Source organism: Prionailurus bengalensis, chromosome D1 (assembly GCF_016509475.1).
Source record: "Prionailurus bengalensis isolate Pbe53 chromosome D1, Fcat_Pben_1.1_paternal_pri, whole genome shotgun sequence".
Taxonomy (NCBI): Eukaryota; Metazoa; Chordata; class Mammalia; order Carnivora; family Felidae; genus Prionailurus; species Prionailurus bengalensis.
In genome coordinates, this window is record NC_057346.1 from 110994777 (window position 1) to 111012238 (window position 17462).

The window sequence follows — 17462 nt, forward strand, 5'->3', positions numbered from 1 at the left end:
CACGTGACAGGCAGCGGCCGGGGGCTCCATCCCACGCCGCCGAGGACGGGGGCCCCGCGGCCCGTCAACCCCGTCCCAGCTGGCTGAAGCCTCCAGGGACCAGAGCAGGTGTGGGCCAGGAGACCTCTCCTGCCCCCCAGGTAGGCAGGGACAGCGGGGAGGGCAGGGAGGTGAGGAGACTCCCAGGTGCCGGGTCGGCCCAGGGGCCCCAGGCCAGGATCCCGGGCAGACCCAAGGCACCGAGGCAGAGAGGCAGCGGTGGGCCCAGGGCCCGGGCCCGGGGCTGTGGCACAAAGGATGGTCCTGCCCCCGCACCTGTAACCTAATCGCCTGGCTGTCTGACACCAGGAGCTGCTCGGGAACCATCCCCCTCGGCACAGCTCAGGCACCAGAGGAGCAAGCTCACAGGAACCGCCATGGGGACACGTCATGACAGCTGTCCTCGAGGGCAGAGGGTGGCGCTCTTCCTTAAGGAGGCGATAGGGGACATCTGGGGACGACACGGCCCCTCTGCTCCAGAGCCACAAGCTTCCAGTGTGGGTCCCGGCCCTGACATTCTTGCCCTGGGTGGTCAAGTCCTGTCCCCTCTCGAGGGCCGTGTTTTCTCGCCATAAAATGTCAGGTTGCAGGGTGACATATTATTCCGTGAGGCGGTGCTGGATGAGGTGGTGTTGACAGACACGACAAGATGGGGAGAGCTAGGGAACGGAGGGGTCGGCGGGCGTGAGCCCTGCCATCGTCTTTCTGGACTCCAGCCACCTTTGACGCTGATGTCTTCGTTTTGCACGAGGAAAATCTGACGCTCGCAGGGGCTGGGGGGTGGTGTGGGGGCAGGGCTTTCCCTGTGATTCCGGACTACTGGACCCCCACCCCACACCATAATTCCCAGGTTACTGCCCTGGGCTCTCCTCCTCCTCCTCCTCCTCCTCCTCCTCCTCCTGGGCCTGGGTCCCTGCTCACCAGACCTTGGGCTGGACCCCTCCGATCAGATCTCCCTAAAGAATTGCGGTGTGACCCTGGCCTCGTGCTGGCCTTCTTTGGGCCCTGCCTGACTCCTTCTCTGTGGTCCAGGAGAGGATCCAGAGGCCCCTGAGAGAGGAGGTGGTGAAATCTCAGGCTGCAGCTTCCAGCTGGCCCAGAGCCAAGGTCAGGCAGAAGGCCAGGGCGGCCCCGCCCCAGGGGCTGGCCCAGCCTCGGACATTTCATAAGGGCTCATGATTCATAAACGACAGGGCAGCAAGGCAGAGCAGGGACGGCCAGGAGGAAGGGCAGCTTGGCAGGGCCTCAGGTACGATGTCCCAGGGAGGTGGGGTTGGAGCAGCCGGCAGTCAGGGCCAGGGCTCCGGCTGGTGGGCTCGCTCGGGGACTCCAGGTTGCCGGCTGCCTGGGCAGGCCTGGCCACTCACGGCCACATGACACAGGCTGGCTTTGTCTTCCTGACTGCCTGGGGAGAAAGGGGAAGGAGGGAGGAACTTCCCTCTGCCCCGATCTAAGAATGAGAGCGGGAAAGGGAGGAGCTGAGGAGAGGCTCTGGGCTTCCTGAGGCTGGTGGTCAGCAGGCACCCTCCTTTTGTGGGAGCTGGACCACCGTCTTCCTCTCGCTGGTGTTACTGCGCATCTTTTATGGGTCCGAGGGCCCCAGCTCCGCTCCTGGCTGCCCCGGGAGGGAATCCCATCCTTGGGCGGTGGAGGGGGGGGGAGTGAATTGGGGAAGGGGTGGGGGCATCAAGCATCCACCTGGCAACACGTATTTCCTGGGCACTGCTGTGCGTGCCCGGTGCTGGGGCAGGGGTACCCAGTGGTTCTGGGACGTCTCATCCTTGGGAACGGGGTCTGCCAGAGTCCAGAAAGGTGGGACCAGCCAGACCCACCCGGCCTCGAGGAGGGACTGATTCTCAGAGGGACATTGCTGGGGAACGGGTAGCCCGACCTCTCTGTAGGGTGGGGCTGGGGTTGGCTCAGCCCACAGGCCAAGGGTTGGTCCCCAGTTCCTTTGGTCCCCATTATAGGGAGGGGACTCTGCCAGAGCTTCTGGAGAGCCTACGAAAATCCAGCTCAGGCTACAAGGGGAGATCTGGGCTATTAGGACCTATGGGGTCACCAAGGCCGGCCCCGTGACGTCTGCCTCCGGCAGCCTGATCGGGGTCCCCCAGGCCCTCAGACCACCACGTTTATCTCTGTCTCCGTGGCCAGTTCCATATCCCTGCCCCTACGTGGCTCTTGCCTCCCTGGTGCCCACACTGGGCCAAGGTCTCCTCGGGCTCCTCCCCCGGGGTCTCCGCCCTGAAGCAGGCACAGGTGTCCTTCACAGTCCGTCTGAATAACGATCCTGCAGAGCCATAGTCCCCGAGCACTCACAGGGCTCGGCCCTGCACAGAACACCGCGCGCCCGAATTCTCCCAACCACGGGGCAGCTACAGGAACCATCCCCACTTCACAGATGGGGAAGGTGAGCCACAGAAAAGCCGAGCCACCCGCCCGAGGACTCCTAGCCAACAGACAGGACTGCCAGGATCCCGACCCCGGGTCATCGGGCCCTGACACGTTATACCAAAAGGATGCCCTTAGGAGGCCTCTGGGACCGCCGAGGAAACTGAGGCAGAAAGATTGACAGAGCGGGCAGAGGCTGGGGTGGGAGGAGAGTAGGGTCTGCACCGAGGATCAGGGTCACCATGCTAACACCCACACTGCACCACCCCGGGCACCCAGGCTGGCACGCTGCAGTCAGGGCCTGCTTATCTTGATGGTGAGGGGACCCCCGGGCCCACGGCCTTGAGGGGTCGCGGCTTGTCCTCCCCCGGCCTCCAGGCCATCCACTTATTGGTGTCATCATCCACTGATGTAGCCACTCCCACCACCCCACCCCCTGCCGCCCTCACCCAGAAGCATCAGGTCAGGAACAGATGCGGCCGAGTGGGTAGTTGAAAGTGGGGCCCTCAGCACCGAGCCCGAGGGGACCAGAGGGGGAAGCAGGGTGGGGGCCGGCAGGAACAGCAAGGAGGCAGGGAACGGGAGCAAACAGCACGCCTGCTCCCCCCCGAAGGCCCCTCCCGAGCCCAGCCACACAGCCCGCCTGCCGGGCCCTGCATCTGTAGTTCAGGCCAGTCCCCGAGGTGTCCCCTCTCCCCAGGGGTCGGGCTACCCTGCTCCCCACCCGGCCACGCAGGGGATGAAGGGTGGATGGTGGCAGCCCTGTGTTCCTCTGGATTCCTCTGGATTCCAGTTTTCAATGTAAAGAAGCTGAGCGGTCTCGGGCCACCTCCTTGCCGTCTCTGGGCCCAGGTATCCCTCTCATTGCGGGAGAGGACAATGCCCTCAGCAGGCTGTCACGGTGGTCAGATGAGTCACACAGGCACAGGAAATGTGATTCAGCATCCTTAGGAGCCTCCACAGCGTCAGATGTACCCCGGGGGTGAGGGGCGGGGGACGGGGATGGGCTCAAGGACTCCACCCACCCTCATCTGGGTGTCGTTTGTGAGGTCACAGGCCCAGGGTCCCGCATATCCCAGGCAGAAGGTGGCCCGGGCTCCTTTGCACGCCTGGGTTGTGCCCAGCTTCCCATCCCCCAACAGGTACCCCTCGGTCCCTCAGTCCAGAGTGACCAACCTGCCGGGGACGCTATCAGGTGAGTTGACCTCAGTGTTGCCAAGAGAGGCTGCTGGAATGTTCCATCCAGAGCTGCACCCCCACGGAGCTCCCTGCCCCTCACTTGCCCAGACCTGTGCCATTATAGTTACCTGCCTTCCATTTCTGTGGGTTCTTCACACGTGTTGTGAAAAGGCACGGGGGGGGGGGGTGCTGTGCTTTGCCCTCGACATCCGTCAGCGGGGGTCCGAAGGTGTGAGCGAGACAGAGAAGGGAGTGGCGGAGGGTGGCGAGGAAGAAATGTTTGATAGGTACTTAGTAACCATAACCACCGCTGGCCTTTCTTGAGCGTGCAGCACGTGGCCAGTGGCCAATGCTCTACATGGCTTTATGCCATTTAGCCATCAGGACGGTGGCAAGTGCCATTATCGTCCCCACTTTACAGACAAGGAAATTGAGGGGTCACAAGGCCAGTATGAGTCTAGGCCAGGGGACAAGCCCGGATGGCAGGCAGGGCTCTCGGCTCCTGGGTCTTGGCACGGGCCAAGATGGAGGGCAGGGTCTGGGGGTCAAGGCCGAGACCGAGAGGGGCTCTGAGAATGTCCCCTTTCTGCTACACTGTCACCCTCTCTGGGGGCCATGGGGCCTGCCTTGTGCCCCAGGCAACTGCTCAGTTAATCTCAATCAGAGCAGGAGGCCTGTGGGGTCAGTCTGGCCCCCATCATGCCTAGGGCTCCAGCCAGGCTCTCAGCACAGAACGCCCTATGGGCTGGGCCATCCAATTGGCTGGAGCAGGCTCGGGTCTCAGGACTATGGAGCATTCTAGAAAACCGAGGGCCGTGGGGTAGCCCCTTAACCATAGCTGGCAGCCTTGGGTGCAAGGATGGCCAGCCCTGGGCTCAGAACTGGACAGCACGGTCTCATCCTTGAGAAGCACCGTGTCAGCTGGCGGGCACTCCCATGACCCCCTAACAGATGAGGAGATTGGGGCACTGGGACCGAACTCAGGGAGGCAGGCAGAGAGGGGCCGGGGGGCAGAGAGGGTGAAACCCACTCCTTGTGTGAAGGAATAATCAGGGCAGGCTGCCTAGAGGAGGCATTAGCCAAGCTGAGACCTGAAGGGAAGCGAGTCAGAGCGGGCAGGCGGAAAGGGTCCCCACGGGTCCTTGGCACCAGGGCAAGAAGTGAGTGCGTCACCGTGTTCCTCCGATGAGCTTCGAGTAAACAGGCGGGGGCCCGGGGGACTGTGGCTGTCACTCAGGGCAGCGTCACTGCCCCTCAGCCCTTGCGCCCCACTGTTCTCTGCTCTTCCATCCCTGGCACCGGGGACGGGGCACAGAAGTGGCCACTGCCCAGGTCACTCAGCCCCCTGAGCCGCCACCAGCCAGCCTGGCCTCCCCAGGCTAGGAGCCGGAGGGGCAGTGTATTCTGTGTCTGGACCGTCCCACAGTGATGGCCACGGTGGCTGTTGGTGGACCATCCCTCTACTTACCAAACTCCTCCTGGTTACTCCGTGCAGGCCTGGCAGGGACGAGGGCTGCCCCATGTCCCCGAGGGGCACCGGGGTGGGACGGGGGCGCGGCCTGGGGGCAGGAGAAAGCGGGGTCCCCTGGCTGCCTGCCCACCCTTAGCGGCAGTGGGGTGGCTGTTCCCGAGCCCACGCCCCGTCCTACACCTCAAGATCCGGGGCTCTCCTGCCCCCTGGCCAAAGGGAGGGGACTGTGAGCCTGTTGGGGGGCGTGACTGTACGCGTGTACGTGTGAGTGTGCCCCGCGTGGTGTGCGTGTGCGCGCGGGGGCAGCCCGGGCCCTCCGGGGCTACACGTGTGCCCCTGCGGGAGTGTCCTGAGCCCTCGTGGCTGCGGCCAGGGCCGGGGGCGGGGGGACTGGCCGTGAGGGTGGGGGAGCCCCGGCCCACGCCGCCGCCTCCCTGCAGGATGGACCCCTTCGCGGACACGCTGAGGCGGCTGCGGGAGGCGTTCAGCGCAGGGCGGACGCGGCCGGCCGAGTTCCGGGCGGCGCAGCTCAGGGGCCTGGGCCGCTTCCTGCAGGAACACAAGCAGCTTCTGCAGGAGGCGCTGGCGCAGGACCTGCACAAGGTGAGGGGGGGCGGGGCAGGGGTGAGGGGGCAGGACTGGGGGACCAGGGATGGGGGGCAAGGATGGGAAGGGGGGGCGGGGCTGGGGGCAGGGCTGGGGAGGCCAGGATAAATGGGAGGGGACAGTGGCATCCTCTAGGCCCCCAGGAAGGGAAACTAAAAGCTCATCAAGCCCCACCCCCTTCCCTGTGCCTGGAGGGCCTGTTCTGCAGGGCCATCCGCTCTTTTCTTCACCCACTCCACAACTATTTACTGAGGACCTACTACGTGCCAGGTACACCGTTCTAGGCTCTGGGGGTACAACAGGGTAAAAAACAAAGTCCCTGTGCCCAGGGAGCTGGCCTTCTAGAGGGAGGCACAGAACAATAAATAAATAATTGTATAGCCTGTTGGATGGAGAGACCCTCCCGGGGCGAAGGGGGCGGGAGAGGACCGGGATCAGGGTGCTGTCTTATATGTGGAGGTCAGGAGGTCAGGGACAGTTCCCCCAAGAAGATGGCATTTGAGCAGAGACATGGAGAATAGTGCCTCACGGCACCCGGGGTCATGGATCAGGGCACCCCGTCCTTTGGGGACAGCAAAGTGTGGCCACAAGGACTCATGTTGAGGGTGTGGCCTGGCGATGCCTGTTCCCTTTCTCAGTGTCCCCAACCTGCCATTAACCGGGATGCGCTGGGACTGTAGCCAGGTGAGGCCCAGGCTTCCTTGTCGGCCATTTCTGGAATCATCCGTCTCTCTGTGAAACCAGCGTGCCAGACCACACCCCCCTTGGTGTGCCCTTGCCGGAGGGGCCCAGCTTTGCCTTCTGTGGGAAGTGTCTCACTCCCTGGGCCTGGTCCAGGATGGAGGGGCTCACATCTCCCACCCCCAGTGAGCCTCAGCCACCGCCCACCTGCTGGCCTGGCCTGGCCGCCTCTGTGAGACCTGACCTGTCTGTCTGGTCCCTTTTCTCCCTTGGGCTCAGAGAGGGCACGTTCTTGCCTCAGGGCACACAGCCCTGGATGAAAACAGCCTCCTCTTCCAAAGTTCAGCTGGGTCCAGACTGCTCATAAACTGGTCCAAACCTCGCTCAGGTCAAGGGCCACCTTGCTGGGCAGGAACGTGAGCTTTGGACACAGGCTTAGCGGAAGGCATGCCTGAACCAGGCTCAGCTCCTAGAAGCGCTGGTGTATGTGGTTCTTTTCCCCAAGGTCCCGGCTCCCTCTTCCTCAAGGCTCAGCTCTGGCCCTGGCCTTGCCCCTGGCTCGTTGAGTGACCCTGGACAGGCTTCAGTTCACTCTCTGGACTGTCCTGGCACACCTCAGGCTCGCCCCTCTCGATTCTAGCGGGGGAGAGTTTGCACTATACCAGCCGAGTCTCGGGCATCAGGACAGCCTGACTCTGTACCCCAGGCCATGGGCCTCCAGCTCCTGTAGCCCTCGGCCGGGTCTCTTCTCCCCGGCAGGAGTGGAACAGACATACCCACAGGCAGAAATCAGGATAATAATCCCCCTATTGATTTTTGCCTCTCTCTCACTCCTGCCCTGTCCCCTGGGCTGTGGGAACTACCCACAATTACCCAGGGACATCTGTCCCCGGTGTTCCCCTGCAGACGGATAGCCACACAGCAGGCCACAGCGCGGCCACACCGACAGTTGAATTAGATCTTGTCCCTGCTCTGCTCGACAGTCCTCGCCCCCGTTGCCTGGGCCCATCAGCTCACCCACTCTGCTCTTTGTTTAGCAGGAACATAGCCAGCCTGCACCCGCCTCAGGGCCTTTGCACATGCTATGCCCTTTGCCTGGAAGATTCTGGCTCCAGGTATCCTTAGGCTCCCTTTCCTATCTTCGCTGCTCAAATGTCCCCGCATCTCCGAGGCCAGCGCTGACTATCTGGTATAAAGCAAAGCAAACACACATACATGCGCACACAAGCACACATGCTTATGCACTCACACACGCACGCTCGTGCACAGCGCCCCCCCCCCCGCCACACCTATGCTCCAGCAGTCTCTTCCTCTTACCGTGTTTCACCTTCCCTTGCTCTTGTCACATCAGTGTTCTCCCTAGCATGATGGCTGTTCCTCTACAACATCGGCTCTGTCCGAGTCATCAGGCTGTCCGTGCATTCGGTCACGGCTGCGCTCCTGGCACAGGAGGGGCCCCTGAGCACTGTAAGCATTCACCGACCACTGAGTGGATGAATGAATGAGCAAATAAGAGGAGGGCTTGCTTGGAGGAGGCTGTGCCCGCCACAGGGCTCTGGCCACCTGCCAACGCTGGTCCCCTGGCCTCTCCCCCGCAGTCAGCCTTCGAGTCGGAAGTGTCTGAGATCAGCATCACCCAGAGTGAGATCAACTTGGCCCTCAGGAATCTGAGGGCCTGGATGAAGGATGAGAAAGTGCCCAAGAATCTGGTGAGCCAGCCTGGGGGTCAGGGCGGGCAGGCAGCCAGGTGGAGGGCGGCACAGAGCGGCTGGGGGGTCTCTACGCCTCGTCACTCACCACCATGCTGGCGGGGGCCCAGGCCACGCAGCTGGACTCGGCCTTCATCCGGAAGGAGCCCTTCGGCCTGGTGCTTGTCATCGCCCCCTGGAACTACCCTGTGAACCTGACCCTCGTGCCCCTGGTGGGCGCCCTTGCCGCAGGTGAGAGCAGTTTCCACCTTCCCGCTGCCGCTGTCCCCGCCCTCGGGCCTCACGGTGGCCCACAGAGCCAGTGAGCAGGGAGCCGGCAATAATTGGCTAAGAAAACCTGCTTCCCACCTGGCCCGCCGTGCCCGGGCTGTGGGGCCTTGGGCCCGTCGGTCACCTCTCTGAGCCAGATTCTTCAACTGAAAGGAGAGTGAGGCGGGACGGGAGGGGCCACCCCTCTCCCAGCGCTCCCCCTGCCCTGCCCTGGCCTGCAGGGAACTGCGTGGTGCTGAAGCCATCGGAGTTCAGCAGGAGCACCGAGAAGGTCCTGGCTGAGATGCTGCCCCGATACCTGGACCAGGTGAGCCGGGCAGGGGGGGGACTGAGCAGCTACCCTTGGGCCGAGCAGGGCCGGGCAGCCCCCCTCGGGCAGGACCCGAGTTCCACCCTCAATCCTGCCTCCCCTGGGTTGGGTGGCCATGGCCGGGTCACCACCCCCTCAGCCTCTTTCCCTCTGGGTGAGGCAGAGGGGTGGGGATCACAGCTGTGCTCTGAGGGGCCTGTCCCCTGGGGACCCCCATCTGTCATCTGGTCACCCCTGCTTGCCACGCCCCAGCCTCCGCTCCCCCAAACCCCAGCCAGGCTCTTAACCACGCGCCTGTGGGGCTGCGACTGGCGGGTGCCCAGTGTCCCCGGGCAGCTCCCTGCTCCCACCTTCGTCCCACCTGGTCCACCTAGAGCCCTGGCAACTGGGGGGTCAGGCCAGGCAAAGGGGGGCGGCCCCACGCAGGCAGGCCAGCCTCTGGGTTCTCCGGGCTGGGGTCCCAGAGGGATCCCTCTGCCATCCCGCCCTACAGAGCTGCTTTGCCGTGGTGCTGGGCGGGCCCCAGGAGATGGGGCAGTTGCTGGAGCACAAGTTCGACTACATCTTCTTCACGGGTGAGGCTGATCCCCCGGGACCCTCGGAGGGCTGGGTCCTATCCCCTGGCGCAGGCCCCTTCACTGGTCACAATGTCACAGAGGACAGCATCTGTCCCCGCTGAGCTCTCATTGTGCCCCCACGACCTTCTGTACCACCCACTGGCCTCAGGACCTTGTACGTGTGACCCCACCAACCCAGAGGCCTTGTGGAGGGCTGGACAGGTGAGGGATTGGAGGCCAAGGTGACAAAGAAATGAGGCCCCCAGCCTGGGTCACCCCCTGGGGCCAGGATCGGGGAAGGCTGCATTTTCCTTCCAGGCCCTCCGAATTGTTCTCAGAGGTCACTTGTCATCTCCCTGGCATGTGTCCACGAGGCCCAGGCACCACCTGGCTTCAAGTGGCCAGGAGGGAGTTTCTCTGAGTGAAAGAGCCGAGGAGGCAGGTAGGTGGCAGTCTTACCGGGCCAAGGTTCTGGAAGAGAGGGAATCTTGCTCACTGGCCTCCTGCCTTGCACCCTCTGTCCACGTCAGAGCAGGGAGAGCGCTGTCTCTGCCTCTCTGCCCCCCCAGACCCTGCCACAAGCCCGGGACAGGGCCCAGAGGCCCCCTGCCCTGGCGGCCAGGGAGGGTGGCTATAGAAGCGGGGGCAGGGTCCTCAGCTGGTCCTACAGATTCCTAGTGAGGGCGAGAAGACAGCCGGGAGGAGGCGGTCCTCCTTCTGACATCCCAGCCGCGGCTCGGCGGGTTTTGGGCCTTGGGCCCCCGTGACTGCGGCCAGGAACCTGGGCAGCTTGTGCAGGGGCCGGCAGACTGACCCGGACATACTCTGCCACAACCTCCCGGCTTCTCCGGGCCTTTCCTTATCTGACGATGGTCACAGGTCTGTCTTCAGGACACACGAACTCATGGGAGCCTTTGTCACGGCCCATGGCCTGGGGAATGTGTTGTTCACTTGCTCACCGCATTCTGAGAGAGCGTGCCCTGTTCAGACTCTGTCACGTCATAACGAGGGCACAGGGGACAGAGAGAGGAACAGCATCTCTTGGAAGGGCCCGTGACAGGAAGCTCGTCGGGGTTCAACAGACAGGGAGGACCTCGCAGGAAGGCCTCCCAGACAAAGAGATGGTTTTGAAAGACAGGAGGACCTGAAGGAAGAATGGCGGGGGGGGGGGGGGGGGGGGGGGCGCGGAAGGTGGGTGGAGGGGACTGTGAAGCCCTGCAGATCAAGCCAGAGGAGAGAGGTGGGGACAAGGAGGTGGCCACTTCAACCAAGAGTCAAGAGCGGAGGGAAGGGTGGGTGGTGAGGGGGGCAGGACGGCCATGTTGGTCGGAGAGGGAGACCCAGGTGCCGGCCCTGGAGCTGGAGTCTGGTCTCGGGCCAGAGCAGTCAGAGTCCGTGCTGGAGGAGCCTGGGGAGGTGGGGAGGGGTGCAGGGCGGCGTGGAAGCAAGAGTCACTGGCAGGGTGAGCCTGGGACCAGAAGCAGGGCAAGGGGCGCCTGGATTTCTGACCGGGCAGCTCGGGAGAGGGAGCAGGGGCCTGGCTGGCTGCCCCGTGCAGAGCCCTGCACAGACTCCACGGAGACCCTGCGTTGTTCGGGCTGGTCGGGCGGAGGACGTGAGCAGGGTCCTGGTGCAGCTCTCCGGGGAGTGGGCCCTCCTCGAGGGGTCCCGATCCCCAGGCTGAGGCCGTCCCGCCTGGTTGAGGTGACCGAGGGCCACTCTGGTTTCTTTCCACCACCAGGGAGCTCTCGGGTGGGCAGGATCGTCATGTCTGCCGCCGCCAAGCACCTGACGCCCGTCACGCTGGAGCTGGGGGGCAAGAACCCCTGCTACGTGGACGACAACTGTGACCCCCAGACCGTGGCGAACCGCCTGGCCTGGTTCCGCTACTTCAACACCGGCCAGACCTGCGTGGCCCCCGACTACGTCCTGTGCAGCCCTGACACGCAGGAGCGGCTGCTGCCCGCCCTGCAGAGCGCCATCACCCGCTTCTACGGCGAGGACCCCCGGAGCTCCCCGAACCTGGGCCGCATCATCAGCGACAAGCACTTCCAGCGGCTCCGAGGCCTGCTGGGCTGTGGCCGCGTGGCCATTGGCGGCCAGAGCGACGAGAGTGAGCGCTACATCGGTGAGCCTGCCGTCCTGCCACGACCCCCGTGGGAAGGCCCGTCCATGAGGCGGGTCCTGCCTGGGCCGCGAGTCTGGGCCGCAAGGCTCCCACGGCTGCACTGGCCGCGCCCAGCCTGGACCCCGGCTCTGGGAAGACCGTTGGGAGGCACGGGCGCTCCGCCTCAGCCCCGGCCAGGCTGGAGAACCCCTCACGGTCCTTCCTGGGGGCCGTGGGGACACTGTCTTCCCCAGAAGGTCCCTGAGCCCTGCCCGAGGCCCCCCTCCCCAGGGCTGAGCCGTGCCCTGTGCCCGCAGCCCCCACGGTGCTGGTGGACGTGGAGGAGACGGAACCCGTGATGCAGGAGGAGATCTTCGGACCCATCCTGCCCATCGTGAACGTGAGGAGCCTGGACGAGGCCATCGACTTCATCAACCGTCGGGAGAAGCCCCTGGCCCTGTACGCCTTCTCCAACAACAAACAGGTGGGGGCTCGGGTGGGGCTGGGTAGGGGTCGGACAGAGGTAGAGACAGAGGCCAGCAGCGGATGGTGGGGTGGTTGCAGCAGAGGGGAGGTGGCTCTAGGACTGGAGTGGACCAAAGGGACTGCAGGGTGAGGGGTCCTCTTTCTCTGGGACAGTCAGACCTCCTCTCCCTCCCATCTAAGCCACCGTCTCCTGGGCCTTTAGAGAGCAGCCCCCAGAACCTCCCCCCGGGGTTCAGTGTCCCTGCTCTCAGTCCCCACCTCGGTCTTCCTCATTATCTGGGCTGGTGGACAAGGGTCCCCTTCCAGCACCTGGCTCATCGAAGGCACACGTGGCATGGGGTGGAATGACAGTGGAGGGTGACGGACCAGACGACGCAGGCAGGACAATGAGCCCCCGCCCCCTGACCGGCTCACCCGCTGTGGGCAGCCTGGGAGCCTCCAGGGCACTGGGTGGGCGTCCTCAGTTCGGGGCCCACCTTCCCCTCTCGCCCAGCTCCCACGAGATCCCTCGTAGGTTGGACAGGATTTTTTTTCAATAAACTGTTTATTTTGGAGTAATTTTAGATCTACAGAAGATAAGAGCCAGTCCAGGGAGTCCCACTATATCCCACAACCAGTCGTCCTCATTTAAGGGCCCGTGTGTTGGTCCAAACTAAGTAGCTGAGGCTGGTGCGTTACCGTTAACTCCACTTCGTATTTGATACGGAGTTTGCCAGCTTTCTTTCCAGCCTCAAGATCCAAGCTAGGGTCCCATGTTGCATTCAGCTGTCATGGCTCCTCTGGCCTGTGACCATCTCTCAGCTTGAGAGCTACTGGCAAGGTCTCCGGCAACACCGTCCCCACTTTCAGCGGTCTGTGGTATTGCCCATGAGAGAATTACCACGGAAGCAAGGGCTGGCCTCTGACGTCCTATCAGGGATCCGCGGGATCCACACATCGCGGGTGAGGTTAACCTTCACCACTTGGCCGAGGTCCTGTCCGCCAGGGGTCTCCACCAAGAGAACTTCCTCTTTGGGAACGGTCACCAGCCCCCCTTCCACGGGAGGGGGGTGATTCAGCTCCACCTGCTGGAGGGGAATCTGTGCACAGATTCCTGGATCACCTGGAATCTGCCAGAAAGGTTTCGCTCTGGAATCACTTCTTTGTATCAGCGTGGACTTGCTCGTATCTGCCTTATCCTCTGGGTTACAAGGCAACACCTGGCTTGTTTCCTTGCTCAAGCTGTCCTGCTCTGGGCAGTGGGAGCCGCTAGGTCCCTCAGACATCCAGCCCTCCATTCATCGAGTCACCCTTCTGTCTTCGGACCATTTCCTTCCTTTCGGGGTCTACAAGGTGCTTTGGCTCATCCTGTATTTCCCTCGCCCAGCCCTAGAATCAGCCATTCCTCGAAGGAGCCTTGCTTTACCTGGATGGGATTAACTTTAGTGGGGCGCCTGGGTGGCTCAGTCAGTTAAGCATCCAACTTCGGCTCAGGGCATAATCTCACGGTTCATGAGTTCGAGCCCCGCATCGGGTGAGCTCAAGCCCTGCTCTGGGCTCCAAACTCCCTCTGCACCTCGTGGGATTCTCTCTCTCTGCCCCTGGCTCACTCGCACGTGCTCTCAATAAATAAAATAAGGTAAAACATAAAATTTAAAGACTGAACTTTAGAAAATGCAATCCGGGTTTTCTGGAAGGGGGTTGTCTGGCGGAGTGACTTTCAAGCTCTTCTGAAGGCCCAGCACTGCCTGGGAGACAGAGAATCACACCTATGAGGCTTGGCTGCCCCCGTGACTTGCCCCTACTCCCCGAGAAGCACCGTGACACTCCTGTCCCATCTTCTGTCGCGATTGCTGCTGGCCTCCACGTGATTCCTGAGCCCCTGACGGGGGGGTTCACTCTACCCACCGTCCAGACAAGCCATTAGCTCAGGATCACGCGTTGAAACGAAATACAGCCAAGTTTTCGGCAACGACTATTTAGCGTTTACTGATCTTCTTTCCCTCTCGTTCTTCAAATACACCTATAGGTTAAAGAGAAAAGATCTTCCTGAAGTCACGCAAGGGCCAAGTTAATGTTTTTAAAATACCAACCTGGCTGTGTCGCCCTGGGTCAATGTCCTCCCTGTGCTGCACACCGCGTGGGCCAGTCCCTGGGTCTCGGCACCTGTCCCTCCCTCTGCCTGAGGGGCCCCCTTTCCCCCTGAGATGCCGCAGGTGCAGCTCATCCCTCCTCTGGGACGCCTCCCTGACGACCTGGCGTTTCACCCTGAACTCTCCGTGTCCCCAGACGACCGCTGGGCTTCCCGCCTCCCTCTCGGCTCTAAGCCTGGATCCCCAGCAGGGGCCACACGGAGCAGATGCTCAGGAAACACATCCCGAGTTGGGGGCTCAGTGTCGGGTGCCACGCGACCACACCCCCCTGCGGCTCACACGGTGGCCACTCTTCCTGGTGGCCTCTTGCTGCCCAGCCACGGGGCCTCATCGCTGCTTCCCTTGCAGGTGGTCAAGCGAGTGCTGGCCCAGACCAGCAGCGGGAGCTTCTGCGGGAACGATGGCTTCATGCACTTGACCCTCGACAGCCTGCCTTTTGGAGGAGTGGGTAGGTAGCCGGCACGGCCCCGCCTTCCCTAGCTGTTGCCAGACTGAGGGGCATCCTGACATCTCCATCCTGAAGAAACCTTCCAGACTTGTCCCTGCATGTACACGTGTGGGTGGGCCCATGGAGATACAATTCAGGGTTCTCAGCCCCCCTGTGGTCGCTGGCCCTGCCCTTCTCACCAACAGCACGGCTCGGAATCTGCCTACCAGCTCACGCGGGGCAACCTCGTGTGTCCCCTTCATTCCACGGTGAGGCTATCAAGTGCCCCTTTAACCCTTCCTGTGTCCCCTCAGTCCGGCACTTGGTATGTCACCCCCTCCCCCAGGAGACAGGGGCTGTTCCCTGCCCGAGGGAAGCCGGGTGGACGGGGATCCCCGGCCCCGGCAGCCCCCATTCCCACTGCAAAGTTCTGGCCTCCGAGGCAGGAAACCTTAGTTAGGGCTGGCCCCAGCAAGCCCACTGGCCGTGTGACCTGGGGCAACCACGTCCCCTCTCTGAGCCCACCTCCTCCTCAGTGGACTGGGAGGGCCAGACACTGACCCTGGAGCCCCGACCTAGCCCGCCCGTCTCCAGTCCCAGCCCCTCCTCCCCAGGGAAGTGGGGCAGTCTCTCTGGGGGCGAACCTGATCCTGCTACTCCCCCCAGGATTGAGCAAGGCCCTGACTCACAGCTTCCGGAGGCCCAGCTCTTCCCGGCTTGGCAACGGGGTCCTGCTCCCACCTCCTCTCCCTGCTGCCCCAGCCACACTGAGCCCTGCCCAGGCCACCCACCTCCAAGGCTGGGTTGTCCCCAAGCCTGGGCCCCTCTTGCCCACACCGAGCCCTGCCTCTTCATCTGGTCAACTGTACGTCCCTCAGACCTCACTCCCGCCAGGAAGCCCTCCCTCGCCGCCCCCACCCCACCCATCCTGCGTCTCCTGGACTTGCGGTGCCAAAGCCTGGTCCTTGACTGCCTCCCCACCTGGATACTTCAGACTCCTAACACACCCCAGGACTTACTTCGTCCACGGGCCTGAGCACCCGCCCGACCCCCACAGCTCTAGGAAGTGGGTGCCACGGTCACCCGATGTCACATGCAAGGAGACCGAGGCAAAGTCAGTTGCCCAAGGTGACAGAACTGATTCAGAGCAGGGATCGACTCTGGGCAGTCATTCCGGAATCCACACCTTTGACCACTGTCTACCTAGCTTGCCACAGCCTCTGGTGAGCTGCTGCAGGCTCGGGGCTAAGCCCATTTTACACAGGGGGAAACTGAGGCTCGGAGGTGCGGTCACACTGTGCGTGACTGGCAGAGCCCAGGTCTGTCTGACACCCCTCGGCTGGCCAGGGAGGGGCTGACTGCTGTCTCCCACGCCCCTGTACAGGTGCCAGTGGGATGGGCAGCTACCACGGCAAGTTCTCCTTTGACACCTTCTCCCACCACCGCGCCTGCCTGCTGCGCTGCCCCGGGATGGAGAAGATCTACTCCATCCGCTACCCGCCCTACTCACCTCGCAAGCTGAGGGTGCTGCTGATGGCCATGGAGGCCCGTGGCTGCAGCTGTACCTTGCTCTGAGCCCGCCTCAGGCACTGGGGTGTCCCTCCAACTCTCATCTGAGTCCGCCGCCCCTGCCACCTGAGGCTCCTGGAGATGTGGCCTGGGCTCCACACACAAGGAGGAAAAGACCACAGCCCGGACCGGCCTGGCCCTCCTCCCTCCCGGGGCCTTCTCCTCCAGGCCTCAGCCTCCTCCCTTGGCTGCCCCCCAGCTAGGACGGGCCACGGTGAGGGAGCATGGGAAACCAGGCAGTGACCTGCCCTCTCCCACCTCCGATGTAGCCACCTGTGTCCTGGGAGAGGCCGGCAGACAGGGATGCCTCTGAGTCACCCCCCTTCCTGTGAAGGGTGCAGAAGGGGCCCTGGAGTCTGGTCCAGGCCACACCGCAGACCCGCAGTGGCCCAGGCCCCGGGCAAAAAATCTTTGCCCTCCCTCCCTGAGTTTGTTTTTCTATCTGCACAGTGGAGGTGATGTCTTGGCACCTTTGGAGATCGTCATGAGGCTTCGATTTTGCAGTTTAATAAATGAATTGTTGACCCCAAGCTCCAGGCATCCTGTCTCCTCCTTTGCGTGGAGTCAGTCTGTCTCCCCTCAAGCCCCTTGGGAGTTCTGAGCAGTCTCATCCCCCGGGACTGGGTGTCTTCCCCTCACCACATCCCACATCGGACTCACCCTCTTCCCTGTCCTGCTCACCCTCCGGGGCCCTGACGGCATGAAACGGGTCCCTCATCTGCTCACCCACCAAACTAAACCCTGGGGGATCCCTGCTCAACACTCCCTGCTCACCTCCCAAGTCCCATCTTTGAGAAGAGTCCTGAGGGTTGTACCATGCTGTAGAACCTGCCAATGCACACACGGAACACCAGGCCCGGGGCCATCTATCACCTCCCCTTTCCCCGTGGGCCCGACCTCAGGGCACCCGAGGAGCTTCCCAAGCTGGACCGTTCCACCCCCCAGCCTGAGTCCCTTCAGTGGCCCGCCGAGTCAGGACCCACACGAGTCCTTGGGGGGCTCCGCCATGGCCCCGTGCCCCCACACCAGACGTGCTCCTTTTCAAGAGGACTTCTGCGCGCACGTGGGCACGCCTGCTCTGCCCTTGGACTGCCCTGTTCCTCCTCGCGGACAGCCTGGACATCACATCATTCAAGAAGCCTTCCATGACCACCTCCCAATTCTCCCCAAACACAGAGGCGGTCCCAAGGGCCTTCTCGGTGCCCGCAACCTCCGCGGGCCCTCTGCCACACAATCAATCCACTGGGAGGAAACAGGTTTGGTGGCTGTTGAGGGACAAGGATCTCGAGTCACACAGACCCAGTGGGATTCAGGCGGCCGCACTTTGCAGCCCGTGCCTCATTTCCCCAGCTGTAAGGCGAGAATAATCCTCCATACAGAGCTCCTGGGTAAAGGTTTAGCGCCGAGCAGGCACGGCTCCCGCGGAATCACTGCCGGCCGCAATTCTCAGCACCGTTATCACACACAACCCGCTGCGGTGAGCTGCCGGCCTCCAGCACGCGACGTCCGGTCCGACCCGGAGCCACTT

The 17462-nt window shown here is 63.0% G+C and overlaps 1 protein-coding gene across 20 annotated transcripts; it reads left to right on the forward strand.

Moving 5' to 3' along the window:
* On the forward strand, positions 1–16464 carry ALDH3B1 (aldehyde dehydrogenase 3 family member B1). 20 transcript variants are annotated; one of them, XM_043581830.1, is made up of 13 exons: positions 1–140; positions 3573–3625; positions 5521–5683; positions 7405–7551; positions 7648–7814; positions 7965–8076; positions 8187–8307; positions 8568–8653; positions 9150–9231; positions 10955–11341; positions 11638–11804; positions 14287–14386; positions 15750–16464. In XM_043581830.1, exons 3-13 carry the CDS (start codon positions 5522–5524, stop codon positions 15938–15940), a joined length of 1722 nt encoding a protein of 573 aa, XP_043437765.1. In that variant the 5' UTR covers positions 1–140; positions 3573–3625; position 5521; the 3' UTR covers positions 15941–16464. The 20 variants fall into 20 exon arrangements, 19 of the variants coding, with proteins under 19 accessions (XP_043437765.1, XP_043437764.1, XP_043437771.1 ...); XM_043581828.1 differs by lacking the exon at positions 1–140 and adding an exon at positions 1209–1288; XM_043581829.1 differs by lacking the exon at positions 3573–3625.
* The last annotated feature ends 998 nt before the right edge of the window (positions 16465–17462 follow it).

Excerpts from the sequence above, each read along its gene's own strand:
- ALDH3B1 (XM_043581827.1), top strand. The coding sequence starts at position 1,215 with ATGATTCATAAACGACAGGGCAGCAAGGCAGAGCAGGGACGGCCAGGA. Across the intron at positions 8,654-9,149 it reads TGCCCCGATACCTGGACCAG|AGCTGCTTTGCCGTGGTGCT; the intron begins GTGAGCCGGGCA and ends CCCGCCCTACAG. Across the intron at positions 11,342-11,637 it reads CGAGAGTGAGCGCTACATCG|CCCCCACGGTGCTGGTGGAC; the intron begins GTGAGCCTGCCG and ends CTGTGCCCGCAG.